This window comes from Cystoisospora suis, assembly GCF_002600585.1.
Source record: "Cystoisospora suis strain Wien I chromosome Unknown contig_1941, whole genome shotgun sequence".
Classification (NCBI taxonomy): Eukaryota; Apicomplexa; class Conoidasida; order Eucoccidiorida; family Sarcocystidae; genus Cystoisospora; species Cystoisospora suis.
In genome coordinates this window covers 2,239-24,683 of record NW_027154741.1, presented here as the reverse complement: position 1 = coordinate 24,683, position 22,445 = coordinate 2,239, and the positions used below count along the sequence as shown (strand labels likewise).

Below are 22,445 nucleotides of genomic sequence, written 5' to 3'. Positions count from 1 at the left end.
AAGCACAGCGCCCGGCGGGCGCGACATACATTGCTCGACGGCTGAAGCACACAGCTCACTGTCACGTATGCGTGGCCCACGCATAGTCATCACGCGCTCATTACAGATACTACCGCTGCGTCAGTTGTCTCAGGATTTGAAGCCTTCCTGAGGGGTTGCTTTCTTGCTTTTTTCCATCTCCTCGGAGGGGCGGCTGTGTGAGTATCGCATTTGCTTCGGTGGCGCCGGATGGGCGTTCTTCTTCCTTGAGTCATGGACGGATTGGCTGTAATGGTGATGGACCGTCTGTTAGATTGAAGTGACCACTCCACCCTTGCTTTCTGTCAGATTCCCTGCCAAGATATCAATCTTCGTAAAGATGGGTTTTCCCTGCTTACAGTAAGGCAGGAGACGGAAAGGAGAATCTCAGCAGCCGTAGAGTCTCAGACACGACTATCGCGAAAGAGCCGTGGAATATTCTGGGAGGCCAAACCATCAAATTTCTGGTGCAAAGATAGCCAGCTTGGCAACTGGAAATTTGTACGTTCAGGGAGCCGCGGTAGCACGGAAAGGGAGTGTCTACGCTCTCCCCTGCGTGCGGCAATAGCCTTCGGCTGTTCTTTTGACTTAGCATCGCAAACTTTGTTGCACCGTTGTAGTGCGGGGCGGCGAGACGCTCTGTTTCAGAGGAGACCGTTGGTAAGCGGGTGACGCTTCATTCGACTTCCGGCAACATGAGCAGTCTCGCCTGACACAAGTGCTTTTGTCCTCGTCTTACCCACGACAAAGTTCTTCCCTCCGAGTTTACCACTGTACGGAATCATTCTTAGGGCGGTGCAGGAAAGCGTTTTTCGCCGTCTGCAGTGCTGCCGCGATTTGTTGACCAGGCGCATCTCACCGCTGTTGGCTAAAGTTTAGGCCGTAAAAATCTGAGCCAGCTTCGAGCTAAGCTGCGCAGTAATCGTTCCATTATGGCCAATCAAAGCGGACAAGATGCACAAAAGACTTGGCCTCGCCTGGGCACAGGAAAACACTCTCCGGATGCTCAACCCTGCAGTGCCGTCCCGATACATCAACGTAGTTTGTTCAGTGCTGACTACCCTCGCCACTTCCCTTGTGAATGCTGATGCCGATGAAAACACCTGCGACTTTTCTCATTCTGTTAGACATCAGTATTCCGGGCCCTCGTAAGTCTTTTTCTCGCCGCCAGAAAAAAAGTGCAAACAGTGCCTCTTTCGGTATCTAAACACATACCGAAACCGGTCTGTCGGACGGAGAAGTGAAGTTCTGACAGCAAGGCAAGGCTGAAGGATACCGTCGGAAAAGTGCAGCACACTTCCGCAGTCGGCAAGCCCATGTAAATCGCAGTCTGTCTTTCACCGGGGAAGAAGACAAACTGACATCGGAAGCAAGACGTTACTACAGGCAACCACCTCGTGGATGTCGTTTCGGAAGCCAGGTACGGGAGACCACTGGGACTACACGTGGAGACGTTTGCAGCTACCCTTATAAAAACCGGTGCTAAGTGAAATTCCGAAGACACCGAGGACCGCACAACACGGAGACACTCACAAATGAAAAAACATTTTCCACGTCGCACAAGAATCAGAAGAAAGGTCTTCGTCTTCCCCGAAATAACAGCTGACAAACGGCGTACCGGGCAGAAAACACGCATTGGGAATGAGAAGTCCTAGCTCCCTCTTACCAGTAACGAAGATGACCACAGCAACGAAGACTGTCCCGTTACAGTTTAGCTGATGATGATATCCAATGCTGTGGTGCTTTACTGCCCCTACCAGAGGTACTACGTTATAAAGGAAGGCTTGATGATGGATTTCGATTCGGACATCGCTGTTTAAGCGGTGGGAGCGCAAGACAGATGACCACTCTGCAGATGATTCGAGCAGACGTGCGCAGTTTCCCTTCCGTTCGCACCGTAGTGGCTCCACATTCGTGACGGGAAACCAGGGTCGTCGGATGAGGAAGTATACATACATAATGTCTCTCATCTTCAAGCCCCGCGGACGTCGAAATAAGCGAAAAAGAGATTCGATAGCCTTCACACTCCTGGGACTTTGAAGAAGGCATGAGCCGAAAGGTCAAGAGCCGTCTTCCGCGACTCTTCTTCGGGGTCAAGGAGGAGCTGCAGAATATACCAGAGAGACTTTTCGGCTCGGGGACATCGGTTTTGACTCCAGTCCCGCCTCTTGATCTGCGCGACGAGTGCGAGAAAAGGAACAATAGGGTCTGATCCCCGAGGTACCTGCCTCGCGGCTCTTTCAAAGAGATGTTCTTCGTTAAATGGAAAATGGTTTTCACACATAATGATGAAAAGAGTAACTCCCAGAGCCCACGCGTCTTTCTGTGTCGTGGCCGTTGTCCTCTCATCATTGAACGCGCACTTAGCTGTTCTTGGATCAAAGTACGTGCCGGTGCCATTCCAACATGGAACTGGATCACCCACCCTTGTCACTAGACCCATATCACCAAGAAGAACTTCACCGTCCTCTCTGGCGAAGAAGTTCGGAGGCTTCACATCATTGTGAACGAACCCAAATCGTTCGAGATTCGCGACGAGGTTAATGAGCTTGACCACTAAATATGCCCTAACAGAATCATCTATTCTGCGCTTTATTAATTCTTCCAAATCAGGACCTGCAAGGGGATACGTCACCATCGTTGTTAGAAACCGGAGCGACTCGTTCGCAGGAGACCGCGTCTGGCTTGGCGGGGATGACCACACCGGTCCAGCGATCCTTTCCATATCTGTCTTCCGGAGTTGGAGCGCCGCCTGTGGAATCGCTAGACCGCTCTGTGTGAGGATCCGCAACTTCTCCCTCTTTGACTTTCCTTTGTACTCCGGATTATCATCCATTGCAGCGAGCAGTGTGTCACGGACCGAGATCTCCTTGTCCAACATTTCCTTCATCGTAGCTATGCGCTGGCCATCTTGCGCAGCATCGAAGAACTGGTACATAAACTTTCCAGCCGAAAGCCTATCTGGTTCATCAGCTTCCACATCGAGATCTTCGACCATAACGACCGCACCAAAAGCTCCAATGCCTAGAACCTTATGCATTTTGAGCTGGTGTGTCTTCCCTGTTTCGTCCTTCACCTCAGCGAGCTTTCCGTTAGGCCAGAGGGAGGCGAAAGCCAATTGAAAGCCCTTCTTCGGTGTCCACTCTCGTCCGGATTGCAGAAATGACACTGCTGTACGGTCGTTTAGGTTTCCGTCTCCAAGAACAAACTGACGATGGAAACGGCCGCCTGGCACATCAGTTGGTCTCACAAATGCCTTCGGACTTCTTCGCCTCACAGCCGCCCATGTCCTCAACGCATCTTTGTCCCATAAGGAAGCTGAGGAAACATCACTACCACTACGCCCGTTATTCTCTTCTAGTTCTTCTTCAATAGTCGAGCGAACTACAGGTCTGTTCAGTCTAGCAGATAGTTCCTGAAGAAATGAGGCGCTTGACCCACCAGAATGCCCAGCTTGAATTTCCCTAACAATCTCTCCGACTCTCGTCTTTCCTTGGAGAAGATACTCCGTTGGGAGCGGTTCAATATCTTCCATTGTCGGCCACGGTTGTTCGCCGAGCGCATGCGAAGGTGTCAGAGGAGGAGCAGGGACGGGCGCTGAGGGCCTTGGCAGGAGCGGTGATGGGATGGGGATTTCACGGCGTAATATAGGCACCCGTTCTTGTAGGCCTCGACTGTAAATTGGTGATGGTTGTGGCATCCTTCCTTGTAATGGGGTCAGCCTACCTCGAAGGCCTTGGTGATACGCTGGCGTGCCTCGAAGTGTCCGAGGTACCTCAGGCACCCTCCGTTGGAAGGCCGGACTGTACTGTGCAGGCGGTCTGAGACGGCCCGGATCGACTATTCCCCTGACTGGAGTATATATCGGAGGGACACGGCCAGGAGGTGTAAGCGGGGAGGGGCCTTGACGGCGCTCCAGACGATTGAGTCCTATCAGGTCAGGTTCCGAACCCCGCCGCCCAGACGCCATGACTGGTCTAGGCGTGTGAAGGAAGTCATTCCTTCTTTGAGGCTGGAAAGCGTCTGCGGAACGCGGTCGCCGCCGATCCTCCACAAAATACCTCGCAGGGGACCTTCCACGCGCAAGTGAAGCCGCGTCTTGGAGGAACACAGGAGAAGTGTCTGCCTCCTTCAACGCTGGATTGACCATAGTATCGTCATCATCTTGTGTCCGGCTGGACATCCAAACAGCAGCATCCCGTGTCACGTGAGTGACGGGGACACTCGTGAGGGGGTGATCCTCTGAGGCAGATACTGAGGCGTACTGGATTGAGAACGCAAATAAGAAAACGAAGAAACAAGTGGTATTGCTCACCGCTCTCATACCACGACACTGCTTGGCACTCGAGGACTGCACTAGATCGCTTTTCGTCACACCTTCCACTCCCCGGGTCGGCGCCCGGATAGGAGGGAGTGATAGTGGCGTTGCAGACGGCATCGCTGTGCCAATGATGAACAAGACAGTTCGAAAGCAACGCTCACGTGTTTGGTATTCGAAGCTGACACGGGTTGACGGTGACACTGAACCAATCCTCCGGAGCGGGTGGTCTTCATTTGCCAGACACCACTCCTGCACTGTTCAGTGAATGCTATCACACCGTGGCACGAAGCTCGCATCGCAAGATATGACTGCTGGGCACTAGGCGCGGCACTCACCAGACAGACCTCATGCGCGCAGACAGCAGGCTAGCTCTTCCGACACTGTCTGGAGTCAACTTGCATCACACCCACTAGTGGCTAGCCAGGTAGCTGGCGGCCTAGCCACCGTCTCTCCGAAGAATCCAAGCTCCCCCAAATGGCAGGACTAAAACCCCCCTCGAAGGCCGTCAAAATGTGAGTGGCCGTCTTGGTGACAGGGGTTGTAATTTAGCTCACTAGAAGAGGAGCAGACCATTTTCGAGCCTGGAGCAAAACTCCGTCTCCGCTATCTCTAAGGTCCCCCTATGCAAAATCCCGTCCTACAGACCTTCGCTTACGCTTCTCTTCTCGAAGGTCGTTGCAATACCCCTGCCGTGAGAGTCTGCACCCTATCACTCCTCTCTGAGGGCCTTAAAAAACAGCTGTGTGTCTGTGTCTGCTTGTCCAGCACCTACCCAAAAACAGTGACCCAGCGGCGGGTGTGAGGAACGTGTCCAACCCCTAAAACTGACTACGGAAGATAAGCGTCGCAAGTAGTAAAAGAAGTGTACCGGGTCGTCCCGAGTGGTGGCGGTAAAAATACCGAGGGGTTTTGGAGGGCGGCGGCCCGGGGCCAGTTGCTGGACTGGTCGAGCGAGATCGTGAAAGCAGGTAGACGGTTAGCAGCAAACAACGGTCTCCAGGATGCTACACAACAATCGAGGGTTCACCTCCGTCCGCCACAGCAAAGGAACTTCCACACCAAAATGTGCTCCCACCGGGGAGTGCTGCACGAAGGACCTGGCTAGATAGACCAGCACGGGATCAACTGTATCGCTTCCATCCAACACTCAGGTCGCCGAAGTAGATAGGAGCACGTTGCTTGTAGGGGCATGCATGTATATAAATATTATGCGAAACATACCAATATAAAATAAGTGAAGAATACCAATCGGGAGTAAGCCTCTATACCCGTTAGTATAGTAGTACTACCAAGGCTAGTATATAAAAAAATCACTGCGTCTTCGGTTTAGACGCACAAACCCTGCTGAATGTGTACGTGACAATGCGGGTGGCTGGATGAAAATTTTCAGTCAACCAGCGCGGTGCAATTGCAGACGGGTCATGCATGCGCATACACTGGCACAGAAGTGGAAGAAAAAAACAATACAGGCCTTGGGGAGGTTCCCCTCACCCTCGAAAACACGAAACAAACGCATAAGTGTCCGTCAATCACATCACAGTCTGATACGCAACACCCTTTTGTCCTTCATTGAAGCTTTCCGTCTGGAACTTCCTTCAAAAACATATTCTTCTGATGTTACACACCCTCGACCTTGAAGAAGGCATGATTCGCAAGTTCACGAGCAGTCTTTCGCGAGTCATGCACCGGGTCAAGCAGAAGGCGAGTGATAACCCACAGAGTCGGATTCTTTGCATCACATCGTTTCTGTGTCCAGTCACTTCTCTTAACAGCAGAAATGTAAGATATGAAACGCAGGACAGGATTCCCTGACCCAGCAACATTCACGGCTCGATCATAGAGGGCGTCCAGATTGAAAGGAAGCTCATTCTTACACATGAAGTTGAAAAATGTGGCCCCAAGAGCCCAAGCATCCCTTTTCGGATCAGCTTTCTGTAACTGGTCAGCAAACGCACATTCCGCTGTCTCGGGGTCAACATACGATGGCGTACACGAAATACAAGGAATCATCTCGCCGATTTTCCTCACAAGACCCATATCCGCTAAGAAGACTTCTCCATCAGCTCGAGCAAGGATATTTCCGGGTTTCAGGTCATTGTGGGTGAAGCCAAGCTTGTCAAATTTGGCGAGAATGTTGACAAGCCTGTATGTGAGATAGGCTAGAATCGATTCAGCGACTGTCCTTTCTTCAAAAAGGATATTCAATTCTGGCCCTAAGAGAGGGTAGGAAATCACACTTGTTAAGAACCGCAGACTCTCTTCGTTTGGATTGCCAGTGATCTGAGGAGGAAACTCCCAGGAGCCTACAATGACATTGTTCTCCACATCTGTCTTTGTCACAGTGTAAGTTAGCTGAGGTACAGCTATTCCCATTCGTATGAGGTGTTCAAATTTATCGGACATCGGTTTTCCTTTGAGCAAGGGATCACTGTTGAGGGCCTCAAGAAGAAGATCTCTCACTCGGAGTTCGGTACTCAAATTCTGCTTGAGTCGTGTGGTAGCCCCTTTCAGTGAATGGTTAACAGGGGAATACTCATACATAAACTTCCCCGCGAAAAACTTTGTCATACTCGTCGCTGGGGCATCAACATTCTCCATGCGCGCCACAACTCCAAAACCTCCGACTCCTAAGGTCTCATGCATAATTACACGGACCGGTCTACCGCCCTCATCCTTCGTTCGCGCTGTTGACCCTCTGGGCCAGAACTTCTCCATAGCCTTTTCCCATCCCTTTTTCTCTGACCAAAGCAGGGCTTTGAAGAATTGCACAAACGATGGAGACTGACCTTCGACCTGTGCTGGCAGTTCCTCCTCTTGCCTTCCCCGAATCAGCTCGTCATAGTAACCGGGCCGCACACCTTGCTCATGCAACCATTCGAGAGCGTTGACGTCAGGTGGGGCATCAATAGGTCGCACAAATGTCTTCGGATTTCGTCTCCGCACCCTCCATGTATCAGCCGCATCTGCTCTCCACAGCTGTCCTGCAGGAACGTCTTCCACGGCGCCACTGACACCATCTTGAGTCATCCTGTCCTCTTCTTCCATCTCCTCCTCAAGTGTTGGACGTACCCTCGGCCTGAACAATCCACTAGTCACCGTTTGAAGAAGGGACGGGGACTGCGGAGGACCGCGCCCGCTCTTCGACGATACCCTCATGAGAAAATCACGTAGTTGCCTCTTTCCTTCCTGTAGAACTTGCACCGGGATCGGCTCAATATGATCCATTGTCGGCCACTGGCCTTCTCCTAGAGCAGCTTTGGGGGTCACAGGAGGGGGTGGTGGCACGCTAGGTCTACGCAGTGGAGGCTTTCTCTGGGCGGGAGCCGGCTGCGGTGCAGGAGAAGGGGCAGGAGACGGGGAAGGTGGTCGACGAACTGGGGGAGGTGATGCGGGCTCCTCTGTGGAACCGGAGGCCGGAGGAGGCCACTGTACAGCAAGTTTCCCAACACGACGGCCGGGCGACGGTGGTGGGGATTTAGGCTCGGGGGCGGGAGACGCTGGAGGCTTGGGTCTTGGAGATTTTCCTGCAGGTCCACTGCGCCCAGGAGGTGACAGCTCTGCAGGCGGTTTCTTGCCACGGGCAGGCGGTTTTGCTGGTTCTGCGGCAGGGGAACCCTTCGGAGACGGAGTCGACTCTATGATGACTATCTTCCTCGGCTGGTAAAGACCAGGAGGTTTAAGACGGTCCGCATCCTTAATTCCTTCCTGTGGAGCGTAAATTGGAGGCACGCGACCTTTGGGCACGGGAGCAGCAGGTCCGGCCTTCTTCTCTTCATGGTCGAGTCTTCGGCGGTCAGGATCCGAAGCAACTGGCCTCGGTGCTGTCGGGCCTGCGTGTGGCTTCACTGCCTGCAGCAGTGGACGGGCTTGCGGTGCCCCTGCCGCTGCACGTCGCTCCAGTGACCCTTGCCGTGGTGCGGGAGGGGCAGGCCCCCTGCGAACGGGGAGCAAAGATGCATCTTGGAGGAATGAAGACGACAGCTTCGTCGAATACTCCTCTTCCGACTCCGACAGGTCGGCCAGATCAGCATCAGAAGACTTCGAAGCACCGAAGCTTGAGGAGGCAGGCCCCGGACTCACCGACGGCAAGACATCTCTGTGGCGGTACTGGCTCGGCGCAGACGCCTCAGAACAGACGAAAGAATGCAAGCACGAAAGGAAGACAACCGAGAAAAAAAAATATCTTCCAGTTCTGGCTCGCGACCCGTTGCCCTTTTGAACAACAGAGCGAGACACAGAGCCGCTAGAGGGCAGTTTGTGGCCGTCTGCGTTCGGACCTCGCCCAGAACGGCCCAAGTCAGCGTGTACCGCCACCCCAGCAGGGTCACACGCAGACATGTCTGCAGCTGCCATTCGAGAACGACACAATGGACAGCAAGCCGCGAAACACAGCCACCAGCGAGTGAAATTCAAAGGATTGTACTCGAGAGCAGAAGACAAGCTCCACGCCGAGCAGAACAGAAAAGGACCTGAGTCTTTATGATATGCCGCGATCCTCTGACAGGCAACAAGCCCACCGCTACCCAGAGGTAGAGCCACCATTGCTCGCATGCCACGGGTAAGCGTCGCTCGCAGCGGCGGCTGTCCGGCTAGCGATCAGACTTGCCCAACTGCTGGAAGGCCCTGCGATCCGGCATCCCTGGGCTGTATAGCCAGACAGCGGCTAGATATGTGGGTGGCTCGTCGGCTATGGAAGATGAGAAGTCTCACCCCAAGTGTTTTTCCTCTAGGGGCGGTGAGCTAGCTGTCTCTCAGACATCTGTCGCCCTTGCTTGCATTACGTGCCCGAGCTTTCCCCTATCTAGCTCGTATTCATTGCCCGTGCTTGAAACAACTGCCAGGAGGCTGGAGTACGCAACTATAAGAAGAGACACAATAAAAGCCAGTCGGGTCTTACTGGCGCAGCATTGACAAAGGACTGCCTTGTCTTTTACAGCTTTCTTGTGGAGAAGCAGGACCGTGGGTGGGGATCATACCGGCTGCCGCTGCTTTTCGTGCCGTGTCTTCTCTTGTAGACAGGAAAAGAAATAGCTTGCGAACCTCCTGCTTGTATTCCTCTGTAGGTTCGCCGAACCAGCGACATTTCTCGGACACGGCATTTTTCCAGTGTCCCTTCTGAAGCGGTTGCTTCAGCGCTGCCCTTAGCGTAGGCCCTGGTGTATCTACACCAGTGAAACAAAGGAAGGGGAATGAACTCCCTCGGCCGGCTCTCTGGTCTACATTTGGCCGCATGTGAAGGGTGACCAGAAGGGAATCGGAAGCCGTCTAAGTAGAAAGGGTAGGCAGCTTCTTTTCTTTTTTCGTGTCTTTTCAGTCAGCTTCGCTGAGATAGGAATGACAGCTGGAGGCTCGTACAGATGTTCAGTCTCCTGAGCTCAACAAAAAGGGACTCCTTAGCAAGCCTTTCGACGAGAGAACTGCCGCGCTAACACGCGATGAGCCGGTAACGTGGTCACATCTGAAACGCGCATGTGGTAACAATTAGCAGTCCCGTGACCGATGAAATATAATAAGTGTACCCCTTTGTCTCTCTTCACGGTTCAGTTTGGCGAGCGTGAAAGAAAACCCGACCCAGAGAGACACACCCAGCGACTCCTGGTACTATCAGTAACTACTAGTACGTTGACCCTAGCCGCGTACCAGCGGTAGCCCTTAGTTGTGTCCTATCCAATAACGACATGAATGAAGCTTAACGCTACTTCATCGGTACTTTCTGGGGTACCGCATCACGGTAGCAGTCACACTGCTTCTCACATTGTCTGCTCAGGTCGGAAAGTGCTGCGACTAGGTTCTGCACGATTACTGATCTGCTGTGGACATCCTGGAGAGGAGTCACGTGATACTCCTGTTCATGTTCGTAATACTACGGCAGCATCGGTTGTCTCACAAGCCGAAACTGGAGCCGGCGTGCTTGTCTCAGGCCGTTCAGCGAAGTGTGAGACCGACACCCAATATGCAGCAGTAGGCCCGCACGCCACCTCTCGACCACCGTACAGAGCTCCTCTCTGTTCTGCCAGAGAAGTCGACAACTCCGAAAGAACATCTACGATTCTAAGCTCTGCCTCCTCCTGGTCATTTTCTCGTAGTAGTGGAGATGTCTGAACAGACCGAGGTCGCTCCCCCGTTTTTGAGATGTCAACACAAGACTCAGGATGAAGACGGCTCTTTCCTCACGTTGCTTGGCAGACGCCCCAAACAACATACAAGACAGCAACGGGAAGTGTACACAGTGTAGCTAGCCCCTGCGACAATTTCCATCCCAGGAAAGCCGCTATAAACACCGGGTTCAGAGACACGGCAAAAGGACAGCGTGAGTGACCTAGCTGGGGGCGGCAGTAAGAAGTGTACGGCGACTTTTATCCCCAGACGCGCATGCTGTGGGTACTTCGTGCCCGAGGACCTAAAGACTCGCCTCTTTCTGCTCAGCGATTCCGCTGCATTTCCGTCGACCATCTGACAACGCTTCCCTCAAAAAACCACTGGGTAGACGTGTCCGGACACCGACATTTCCGGAATTCGAGGATCTTTCATTGAACTGCCCCCTGGGCGGAGAAAGAAGACCGCTGTTTGGAGCCCCATCCACAAGCGGAAGCGACAGGTCTCTAAAAATCCCCTGAGCGGAGAAAGAAGACCGTTGTTTGGAGAGGCATCACAAGGGAGAGGGATAGGCTTCTACACACCTCCGGTAGCTAGACAACTCGGTTCGTTGCAAAAGAAACCGGACCACGCAGGCCCGAGTCAACGACGCGACGTACCTCGTACGTCAGCTGAAACCCGGAAGCCGATCTTCGAAGGCATGACCGTTTGAACCGTGACCTGACAACCCGTGGTGCACGTGCCACGTCCGACTTGCTACGAGCGCCAGCTGCTCGGCAAGTAAGTGACGCAGCTGTCGCTCCCTCAGTGTTTCCTGGAATGGGAGAAAGGGGCAGACGAGAGCATGATTGGTTGTCCGGACTTGGTCGTAGGACTGCCGTGACCTTCGCTGGCGCCCATGTCACAGCAGCCCGTGCCTAGGTCGTGCGGACCCCGGCCACCAAATGCCAGGCCCAGGTGAATCTCTCAGCCTGGAGGTCATCGGAACCGAGGAAACTGTAGCGTGAAGCAAAGTACACCTATGAATCTGCTGAAGTACGCCAGCCAGTGAGCCCTCTTAAGGCGTTTTCTTCATATAGGATTGCGTCTGTTTACTGCGTCGTGGTTCCAGCCCCGGGCACAGATCGCGCCGAATTCTAGACTGGTGTAGTTAGCCTCCTGAGTGGACTTCGAGCCTCCTCTGGAAGCAGTACGTCTGTTGAGTGCTAAACGCTCGGCAACGTTGCTCCGCTAGCTCAGAAAAGTGTCGCTTACCCCATATATCTGTGAAGGGCCAGGGAAGGTGTCGCTCTTCCATCGATCGCGTGCCGTGGTATTCACTAATGGCTGAGAGCCCCTCACAATCCGTGCGCAGTTAGTGGCTGTGCGGCCGCCCTTCTTTCCTGGACTGCTGCTGTGGTAGACTAGCGACCATGAACGCCCAGCGTCCAATGCCGATGACCCGTCAGCCACGACTCCTGAAACGACAGCTTTGGACTTCCTGAGCCTTGGTCTAGTTTCTGTATGTTGTTGGCCCACGCACGTCTGAAAGCACAGCATCGCTCATAGTTACCTCAGTCCTGGCGGTCCGGTTTCGTTTTTAGCTACCTGCGGCAATTGTCTTCGACGACGTCAAATGGTGGTATTCTCCATGTATACAACGTAATGGACGAAACAACTCCGGGAAGTTCATCTGTGCTCCGTACCGACTGCTCAGTCGCAACTCACAGACGCGCATTACTCGAGACACACCGGACCCTTGTGGGCCGGGGGTCCACGGAGAACACAGCACGCGAGGAGCCACACAAATCAACATACCCTTCAGCACACCAGGGCTATCGGCGGCTAGCAGCTACCCCTACGCGAGACGGCACCACGCATTGAGCACAGGCGAGCCACAGTCACTACAGACAACAGATTACACCTGCCCTCTCTTGCAGGCCAATAGTGGCAACCTGAGGCAGGAATGATAGACAACTCTCCAAGAAGGCAGATGGAGAGTCCACGCGCGACAGAGGCATCACACACGCCTAACCCTCGCGGGCAGCCCTGGTCAATGCTGGGTCAGAACAAGTAGTAGCGGGACTGCTCTCTGGCTCGAACAACCGAGACCCTCGGAAGAGACAGGGCAGGATGGAGTGAAGAGCCCCTCTCGGGACGTGTTACGTTCTTGGACGCCCGAGGCTGTTTCTGAGTGCGGGGGTTTAAGTCTTCCATAGGAAAAACGAAGTGCATGGCCTCAGCTGCCCGGGGTCGGCGTGCCCAAACTGGCCGAGAGGGCCGTTCCAACCTCTCTGCGAACCTTGCGGCGTATGGCGCCTGAGAGTGTTCACGCGGAGGGCATCGATCATCTGCTTCAGTCCCCGTCGGCGACAGAACGGTGTCTCTCGTAACGGGGACGGCCGCAGGCCAATTGTCTTTCCGTGATGTGCGAGCGCTCGGAGAAACTACTGCAAGGGGGCCAGCCTTGCTGGACTCGCCAGTAGGAGGCCTGCTACCAGGGAGACGGCGAAATGATCCCTAACCTTTGCTGGGCACATCTTCCTGGCAGTCTGGTCTTCAGCTCTTGCTCCGATGACTGTGGAGACTGTGACAAGGCATCTGAGGCTGAATGAAGCGCACTGACCATCTTTCCAGGAAAGCGCTGGCACCGCACCGGGCGTCTCCGTTGATGTTGTATGGACCTGCTAGGGGTGAGCACAAAGGGCCAGCTCAAGTACTCGGCGGTCCCGGGGAGCCTTAACCCTGAAGAAGAGAGAGGCAGTTGGGGTCAGGAGACGCCGTTTGGCACGCCACTGATCGGAGAAGCCTGTGAAGTTCTCCGTGTAGGAGACAGAATAAGTGGCACTTGCTGACACGAGTTTGCTTGTGAGCCAAGTGCCCATAGTGGCCTTGAAGATGTACTGGAGTGTACGAGTTTCTTCTGCAACGCTATCCTGTAAGTCAGTCTGGTGACTCCTAATGGTCCGGGAAACAGGTACGCCCGGTGGCCGAGGTACGGAAGCCGCATCAGCAGTACGGACTGTCTGTCGTCTTTTGACAATCGCTAACCACCCTTCGGCCGCCGCGCAAGTAAGAAGCGCTCAGCGGTGCTGGAGCAGTTTACCATCTGCGCTGTGAGCTGCTCCAGTGATGACTGACCCTACCAGGCGGGGCAGCAACCCGACCGCAGAGACAGTGTCTCCAGGAGCGAAGGAGTTGTGACTGTCCGTCTGGAGGAAAGTTTGAGGCAGTCGCTTTGCGTAAACTCCTTTTCTGCTGCAGGACTTGCAGGCACTCGGGCAGTCACCCGGGTGGCTGTAGTGCTGTCCACTGCCGCTTTCTTGGGTGTCGCCCCTTGGACAGCGAGGTCCGGCCACTTGACCAGAGCACACAGCGGTGTCGAGTCTCATTCTGCAGGAGAATTTGTTGTGATAGGCTTCGCGAGTTGTTGTGCAAGGAAACTGCAGGCTTAGACAGAATGCAAACAGGTGAAGACAAAGTCCCGAGCACGCACCGGTAGAAAGACCCACCAACTGATTACGCGTCCGCAGTTCTCGTGCGCCCTCCCGCGAAGCCAGTCCGCAGCCTTGAACAACATCGCATGCATGAGGGTCGCCGGACAGAGAACTTCAGACCAAGCTTGTAAGTATGCATCTCGTAAGACTTTATGCAGTGTTGTTTTCCATCCGGCGTCTTTCCTGTAGGTGTAACAGAGCGGTGACCAAAGGATGCGAACATCGGGTGTGTCTTGAGGCTCGTCCGACAAAGACGCTGACAGACACCGGCGCTGTTAGCATTGTCCCCCGTGTCTCCTTTGAATTTGAAAAGGATGCGTGGCCCATGTGCCCCTTGAATATTTATTGGCTTTTCGTATGCCTTTATGTCTTTTTTCCATGCGTAAAATGTGACATCAGCGGTCTTCTCTAGTTGAGAACGCTCCTGCACACAGCAAAGAAGGCCACTTTTTGGGACTCAAGCGAAGATCTGGTGGAGGCACAGCGAGCATTCTTGTCGCCAGAGATCACCTCCTGACTTCGTTGAAGATTTATAATAAAGATAGAATGGCGCAGAACATCACAATAAATCATGCTTTCCAGACGCCATTCTGTGTCTTCTCTACCATGGAGACACTGCGGTTCCTTGGCGGGTCGACTTCCTTGTCTTCGCAGTCTCGACAACTGTCCTCAGGGGGTGAATCTTCGGTCTCCTCCTGGTCGCCATTCATGCCTCGTTCATATCTTCTATCGCCGTCTCTCAAGTTCTCCAATCCAATCATCCTTTTCCTCATAGCCGTGCTGTGCGCGAGCTTCCACACACTCGAGTACTTCTTTGTCTCCTCCGTCCAAGTTACAGCGACGTCGTCTCTTCTCTCCAGGGCGACTCTCCTGCCTCTCCAAGGAGCCTCCGGCCCGCCCACCGTCACTCGTCCACAGACCCCGAGACTTCTTGCGACAGTCGTGCCGCATACTCCCCCTAGTCTCCCAGCTCTGTCTACTCAAAAGAATTCTTGCCACTCGTCTGTCTCTTCAAGAGAAAACCCAAGGCCTGAAGTTTCTTTTCGGCCCGCAGTAGCTACAGCTGCTGCTAACTGGGCGGCCTGGCCTCAGCGTTGGTTTCTCTCACTGCGGCTTGGACGTCAGCACGACATCTTTCCTCCTGAGACTCCCAATTCAGCCGGGGGGACAAATCCCGTAAGCGCAATATGGTGTATATATAGTCTTCTCTTCTTTCTTCTTATCTTACACTACTCATATCTTCATATGACGGCTGTCTCTTTACCTTCCTGAAAGGACCGATGATTTTCACCGGGCATTCTCATACGTCCCATGTGACGTTAACTCTTCAAAGGCATTCCGGCGCTTCTTCTTTCCAAAGTCTTCCTGCTATCTTTCTCCCCCGAGACATCTTGAATGTAGAGATTATAGAAGCTTGAAGCTGTGATAGAGCTGTCGGGAGTTTTCTTTCACGAGGCCTGATCCCGAGTATCCTGAGTTCTCTCTCTCTCTCTACGTCTACTACGGACTTGAATATCAATATCCAGGCATCTATGTCATGCACATGGAGATCTCTCATACTATATTCATATGAATACATTGGGTCTAGATACTGAACGGGGAAGCACATCAGCTAGTACCGTCCTGAATAGTAAAGCCGAGAGACTCTTGTATTCATTCTCCTTACCATCTTCATTCTCTCTCCGTCTTGTCTCCAGGGAGTCGGAGAAAGTCAACACAAAATCTGCACCGAAGATCTTCATGATAGTGCTCTTTCTAGTGAATCCCTAAAAAAAGGGAAAGATGTCGTAACTGCCGTTGCCAAGGAAACTGTCGAAGAGACAGGTATGTCTCTCGTTGAATGAGCTCACAGCCTGACATTCTTAGTAGTAGCGGAGTTTTGTGTAACGAGGAGTAAGCACAAGTTTGTAAAGAGAAATGAGAGAGAGAAGGAAGAAGAAGAAAAATACGTTTCTTACTCATTCATACAGACGGCGTGGACATATAAGATGTTAGGCACCTCTCCCGACGGTACAGGTATATATACATATATCTATTTAGATACATTTACAGGTATATTCCACTCCTACGTCATCTATGTGTATATTTCTATGTATAGATATGTACATGTATGTATCTGTAGAGTGGCGTGTATATAGGTAGCGCAAGTGTGAGATGAATGGTTGTAAAGAAGTAAAATTCTTCCATAGAGGGCAGATGAGTACAGATTAATTCGACGGATCTTTTTTCATTGCTCCTGCATCAGTGGTGAGGCAGCTTGCTTGTTGGCTTGCTGTGGCTGACAGGAGGCTCGTGTCTTCACGTGTCTTGTGATGACATTCGAGTTTCATGAGATTGTCCTAGACGGTCTTGTTTGCGTCGGAAGAAAGACAGAAAACAGAAGATGCCAAGTTCTCTCGCCTCATTTCTTTCTTTTCGTTAGGCTCTGCACTTTGCGCCTTGCGACGGAGTGTATGGACAGCGGCTTGTCGGGCCGCTCGACAGCTAGCTCCAAGGAGTCCAATGGCCAAGCGCATGACGTCAGCAGTTGTAGCACGGCTGGCTGTACAGTCTCTCTTATATCCTATAGGTATGCTTGTATGCCGAAGAAGTCACCTTATAATGCTAAGTCTGTGAAATTTGTCGTCTTCGACGAAAAGAGCAGGAGAGTACCTGGTGAAAGGAAACTCTTGGTATCTTTAAAACCCAAAGACTGATGTTTTCTCAACAAACCGTCGAGCTGTTGTGTTTCTCGACCTCATCTGCTAATCTCTCTCAACATTCAAGGCGAAAGGGTCTTCAGATTTCTTGGAGAGGGGTGCTTATCAACCCCTATATCTATTCATCTAGATAAGTGTGTGTAGAGGAGTATCCATGCGAAGTCACTCTCGCACGTCCCAGTGGAGTTGTATCAAAAGAAAAGAGGTCGAAAATGTCTTACCAGGAAAGTGTAGAGCTTCAGGGCTTCCTCCATCGAGAACTCTCACCGTCCTCCTTTCCCACCGATACGCTTAGAAGTAGCACGCGTACATATATATATATATATATATGTATCTAACCATATAAGCATATTTCATGTATGTATATATGGAAGGAGAGAAGCACATACGTATCTATATATAAGCATATACCTGTCTGTAAATATACAGGGAGAGAAGCCAACACATATTTCTATATATAAGCATATATCTGTATATATGTATTTACGTATATACACTTGTAGATACATATATAGATATATGTATGAACCTGGGACCTCCATGGTACCAAGGGTTGTGTGAAGCCGTTGAAGGAGGCGATTCTTTCTTTATTATCACTCTCCTTGAAGGCATGTCTTTCTTGCAACACGACTTCGAGCATACCGCAGAGGCATGTGAACCTTTGTTTACCTTGTGTCTTTACCGCAACTGTTGCGTGATGGTCTCCAAGAAAGACCATGCATAGCGGGAAGAAGTAGAAGATATCCCCCAAAAAGAAAGAAAAGATGGAGGAGGGACGGCGCATCTACCTAGTTTGGCCTATAACATGAAAAGACATCTTGATACACCTGGGAAACTAGACATCTATCTTGTCTTGTGATCATCTTCTTCTCTTCGCGACTCCTTCAAGAATCGCTAGCATGAACTCTCTTTTCCTCCGTCTCGTTGTGTCTGCATGCATGCGTGCATGCGTTCGTCTTTTGCTTCTCTCCCAAAAGACGTTGTGAGATGCCGACGAGCTCAGGGGATACCCTTCAAGGTGAGGAAAGACAGAGAGCAGTTCCAGAGCTTTCAGATACTCTACAAACAAGTTGCCTTCACACAAAGCCGTTTTGTTTCACCAGTTTCTGTACTTGTAACATCATCGGTACTGCTTGACTTTTTTGACTCTTTCTTCTGCCAGAAGAGCGAAGACATCTTATCGATCTCGTGTTCCCTCTTGACAAAGGAAGAAGCAAAACAGGATAGATGAATGATGTAGATATACATGTGTTGGCTCCATTGCAACTGGATAATCTCTCTCATGTCTCTATCGTCTCCTTCCTAGAGAGATATTTCATCCTTTTGGATTCACGCTTCTTCTTCGTCTTCTTGATCGTCTCTCTTGATGAGAATTAAGATGTCTCACTTTAGGAAGAACAACAGGCGAGGCCCGTCTTAGCACAAGGGAAGACAAGTCAAGGAAGTTGGTTTTTCTCCTCCACAACTTCTTTGACTAGGGCTGTGATACGGATCTTCACTTCACACAGACACAAGATAGGAGAAAAGGCGATTCTATTACAACAGCCTCTGCTTCTTATTACTCTACTTGTCATACATGGCCCAGGAAAGCTGTAACTCTGTTGCCGTACTTCAGTAGGCACTTTCATACAGATCATACATACATATTCATATATACCGTATTCATACATACAGACACGGTTGGCGGACAGATGCGAAAGATGAAGAGGATAAAGAGAGAAAGATTTCGGAAGCAAAACGCGTAGTCAGTATGTGCTTACTATGGCCTCTCTCTTACCGGTTCGTCTCTATGTAGGTGTCACGGCAGATCAACGCAAACAAATGAAAAGGGTGTTGCAGGGGAACAGGAGTGGGATCGTTCCTGGTGTATGTACATAAATCGATGAAAAGAATCTTGATCGAAGATACCTAGCTGAACGGTTCTACTTTCCGTCTCTCAAGACGTATGGGAGACAGAGAGACAAAAGTATCTAATGCAGATATAGAAAGAACATGAAGACGCCATATTGTAGTAAAAGTAGGAGGAGGAAAGGTATCGGTATGTAGATCTTGGTCTAGATATGAAGAACGATAGAATAACAGGTAATAGTGATGATGAACTTGGTAAATTTTCTCTATTCTTCTCTTTTTCTCATCTTACAATGTTTTTTGTGGGTGTGTTATGTGTTGCCGTAGGAGGTGCCTGTTGGTGCTCTCTACAATGGATGTCTTTCAATGCTGACCCTGGCTGAGATGCCGTACTGTCTTCTTTGTATCGGAGTTCAGTCTCAAGCTCAGAAGCTCCTCAATCAGCATGCGGCAAGTAAGAACAAAACAGCGGGAAGGAAGGGACAGGAAAGAAAAAATGACCGAGAAGAGACAACAACAAAAAGGGCAGGGAGACGAGAGACAGGGAGAGAGAGGAGGGCCAGGGGGACTAGCAAGCCGCCGCCCTCGCACGCACGCGTGTCGTCTCTTCTATCCTTCTTTTCTTTGCAGAGCTTCCCACCTTTGCCAACCTATTCCTCAGCGCTCTAGCTGCCGATAGTGTTGGCTGTCTCTACAAGATGCCTTTTGATTGTGCTAAGTCTCTCCTTCAACGGGGAAAAGCTGAAACGCCTTTTGAGGTGAGACAAAATCACAGAAACCAGGAGCAAAAATCCAGTCATCGACATGGGTCTATCCATCTTTACCCTTTCTATTTATCTGTAATCCACGTAGCTTTAGTCCGTCTTTCTTTCGTCAATGGATTTATCATATCTATCTACTTCTGATCTACGTATCTATTGCGGATGTATGATTGCCTTTTGTCTTCTCTGTCAGTATTTCTATTGCCTTCAATATACGTCCCTGACACAGTTGAAAGAGATTTGTAGTTGTTTCTACTCATCCGTATACACTCTTCAGGTGTATTGACACCTCGAACATCTAGATATCTTCACGAGTATCTCTTCTTTGCTCTTACCACCACAGCGGCTACTACCCTCTATCATCCGTTTTCCCTGTACATCACCTCTCTACACATCTCTTTGAGAAGACATATCTACATACATGGAGGGACATGTAAAAAGTCATTCATGCGAACGGCCAACTCCTTGATTAGCTCAGGGAATGCTCTCTCTTTCTTTCTCTTCGTCTCTTCCTGTTTCCGCAGGCAGCCTCAGCCGTTCTTAAGGATGGCTCTCCTAAGTCTGCTTTACGAACAACCTTCAAGGGATTTTACGCACAAGTCCTTCGCGATTCAACCTATCGTGTCCTGAATGGCCAGACTATGCAAGCTCTTCGAAAAGTTCTATCAAAAGCCGCTTCTTACCACCACCATCGCCAGGGACAAGAAGAAGTTTCCCAATGTTCTTCTAGTGGCAGTAGTCGGGGTCGAGACGGGGGTGTAGCCACAGTAGCAACAACGAGAGAAGTTCTTTCAAAGGCTAAGGAGACACTTGGTTTTTCTCATGAGAACCAGACTGAAGGAAGCCCATCGAGCTGGATGCACTATGTTTTCTTCGACGGATTGAAGAGGCAGATGATCTCTGTGAAGAATGCTGTGAAGCGCATATCACCGTGGGAAAAGAAGGAAGAGAGAGAAGAAGAAGAACAGGAGACGTTAGCTGAGGAAGCTGAACTTCTCCCACCTGTTGACAAAGATGAAAAACAGCATTCAGATGAAACAGCGGTATCACGCTTCTTTTCATTGGCGCTGAATCAAAGGAACACCAGGTAAAGAGGTGGAGGTCGAGTTGGGGGTCTATAGGAATCGCCTGAGGCCTCGTCGTCATCTCTTCTCTTGATTGGTCTATATAGTTATGTGATCTCCACCTACTTATATCGAAGTTCTCTACCTATCTATTCACCTGTCCTGTCTGTGTCAACATACGCATATCGGAGTTATCTATTCATCTGTCTACTATCTATATATCTTTATGCATATCCATCTGTCTATCAATATTTAATCTGTGTATATCTCTATCCAGATGTATCTGTATTTATTGATATAGTCTGCTTTCTCTGTAACACTGGAGTGTCCGTCTATCTCGGTGGCTTGACCGTCCGCATGAGGCTCTTTCTTTTTGTGTACCATCTTTCTCTTCATATATATATGGATAGATAGATAGATACGAATAGAACTCGCTTGTCTGTTGAAAACGCACGACCGCTTCTCTCTTTGTCATGCTGTCCCTGTCTCTATTCATATACATGGGGAGGAGGCCTTCCGCCCTTATGTTTGTACTGTAAGGCGTGACATTCTCGTAGAGACAGACCGTACCTACAGCTATGTTGATCTATGCTCATCACTCTATTCACCTCTCTAATCTCTTGAGAGGATATTTCCCCTCTATAGCTCCTTCCTTCTACGTTTTCTACGGATATTTTCTGTTATCTTCTTTCTTTGTTTTCCATGGTATTCTAGTCACGGTGAGAGCACACCTCAGAGATCGTCGACTTTCTTGACCACCTTGGCCGTGGGACTGACATCAGGTGCCTTGACAACCTTAGCTACGTCACCACTAGAGGCAGCAAGGAGGTATATCATAGCAAAAACGACTGAAGCGGAAAGTCTTGAAGATACAGATCCATCTGCTGGAGAGACGGAAGATCCAATGGTAAAGACTAAAGGCACGGCTGTGAGATTCCAAGGTATGGATGAAAGGACGGCCGCTACTCGCCGTCTCTTATGATGAGGAAGGAGATTGACATGAAGAAAGGAATGACGGATAGTGTATAGATTGGGAGATTCTCTAATTCTATGGCGTGTGAGCAAGAGGGTTGCAACGATGTGTACATGTAGGAAATACAGCTATGAACGAAAAAGCAAAGATGACTCACTATGCCCTTCCACGGCGAGACACTTGTACCGATACTCGGATACAATACACACTACATTGATGGGCTATACGTAGGTATCTATTCCGGAGAATGCCGTACACCTCTCTCTCTATACGCTCGAGATGAGTACCAAACGTGCCTTGCAAAGTATATAGACAGTATGCGTTTCACTTCGTCATCATTTATCGAAGGCCAAGGGAGGGAAGACGAATGATACGTGTGCAAATCTCTTCGTGAGTTGAAGTTTGTACATTCGATAAATTGTCTGTGTTTCCCTCTGCCTATCTATGTTCACAATCATCATTGTGATGAGTTCGAAAGAACCTCTTCGTTTTTCAAGTGTCTCCGTTCGTTTTAAACGACCTGCTTGGTGAACAACTAGTTTCTCTTTCCAGTGGATGCTGTCTTTTGTCTTTCAGGGCTAGTGGGAGTCTGTCGGGCTTTGTATGAGCTTGCTGGAGAGAAAGGAATTGCATCTGGATGGTTTCAGAACGCGCCCACACGAATGCTTATAGCAGGGCCGTGTAATGCCTTAGGCGCTCTTATATTCGAGAATACATCACGCACTCTAAACCGCTTATTCCCGTCACACGAAAAGTAGTTCCTGTTTTCTCTTACACAACACTCGGAAGTCCCCAAGAAGTCTTTTCTACCTCAATCGATCTAAACTCTCAAGACAAGTATATGTCGGGTGTGAGGTTGTATGTAGGTATCTCCCTCTAGATCTAGGATGGTATTTCGTCTTCTCTACCGAAAGTTTCTTGAATGTGATGTACGAATGAATGGATGAATCAATGATCTTCAGCAAGTTGCTGAATTCATTCATCAGTGACTGTAGCATATAACTCAGTGAGGCTTTTTTCTTTTCAAAATCGACCACAGAGACCTTTCTGAAATGGATCAACGGCCGAAGGCCTCTTTGCTGTGATTCGACTACCACGGCATCGTCGCTAGAGAGGGAAGGATTTGAGAAGATAGGTAGATAGATAGTATGTAGACGGGTAGAGAATGACATGGCTCTTAACACAGTCT

The 22,445-nt window shown here is 50.5% G+C and overlaps 2 protein-coding genes across 2 annotated transcripts; one reads left to right on the top strand and one right to left on the bottom strand.

The window, feature by feature from the left end:
• Positions 1 to 2,038: 2,038 nt before the first annotated feature.
• CSUI_004221 (rhoptry kinase family protein rop28) lies at positions 2,039 to 8,692 on the bottom strand (the record flags this gene model as incomplete). Its single annotated transcript, XM_068064414.1, has 2 exons — positions 2,039 to 4,458; positions 5,965 to 8,692. The coding sequence occupies 2 exons, from the start codon at positions 8,690 to 8,692 to the stop codon at positions 2,039 to 2,041; spliced, it is 5,148 nt and encodes a 1,715-aa protein (XP_067923611.1).
• A 5,358-nt stretch (positions 8,693 to 14,050) lies between these two features.
• On the top strand, positions 14,051 to 22,325 carry CSUI_004220 (mitochondrial carrier superfamily protein). The gene is made up of 9 exons (XM_068064413.1): positions 14,051 to 15,087; positions 15,609 to 15,735; positions 16,334 to 16,480; positions 17,588 to 17,628; positions 18,786 to 18,912; positions 19,089 to 19,216; positions 19,744 to 20,306; positions 20,998 to 21,224; positions 21,833 to 22,325. The coding sequence occupies exons 1-9, from the start codon at positions 14,458 to 14,460 to the stop codon at positions 22,012 to 22,014; spliced, it is 2,172 nt and encodes a 723-aa protein (XP_067923610.1). The 5' UTR covers positions 14,051 to 14,457; the 3' UTR covers positions 22,015 to 22,325.
• Positions 22,326 to 22,445: the final 120 nt, after the last annotated feature.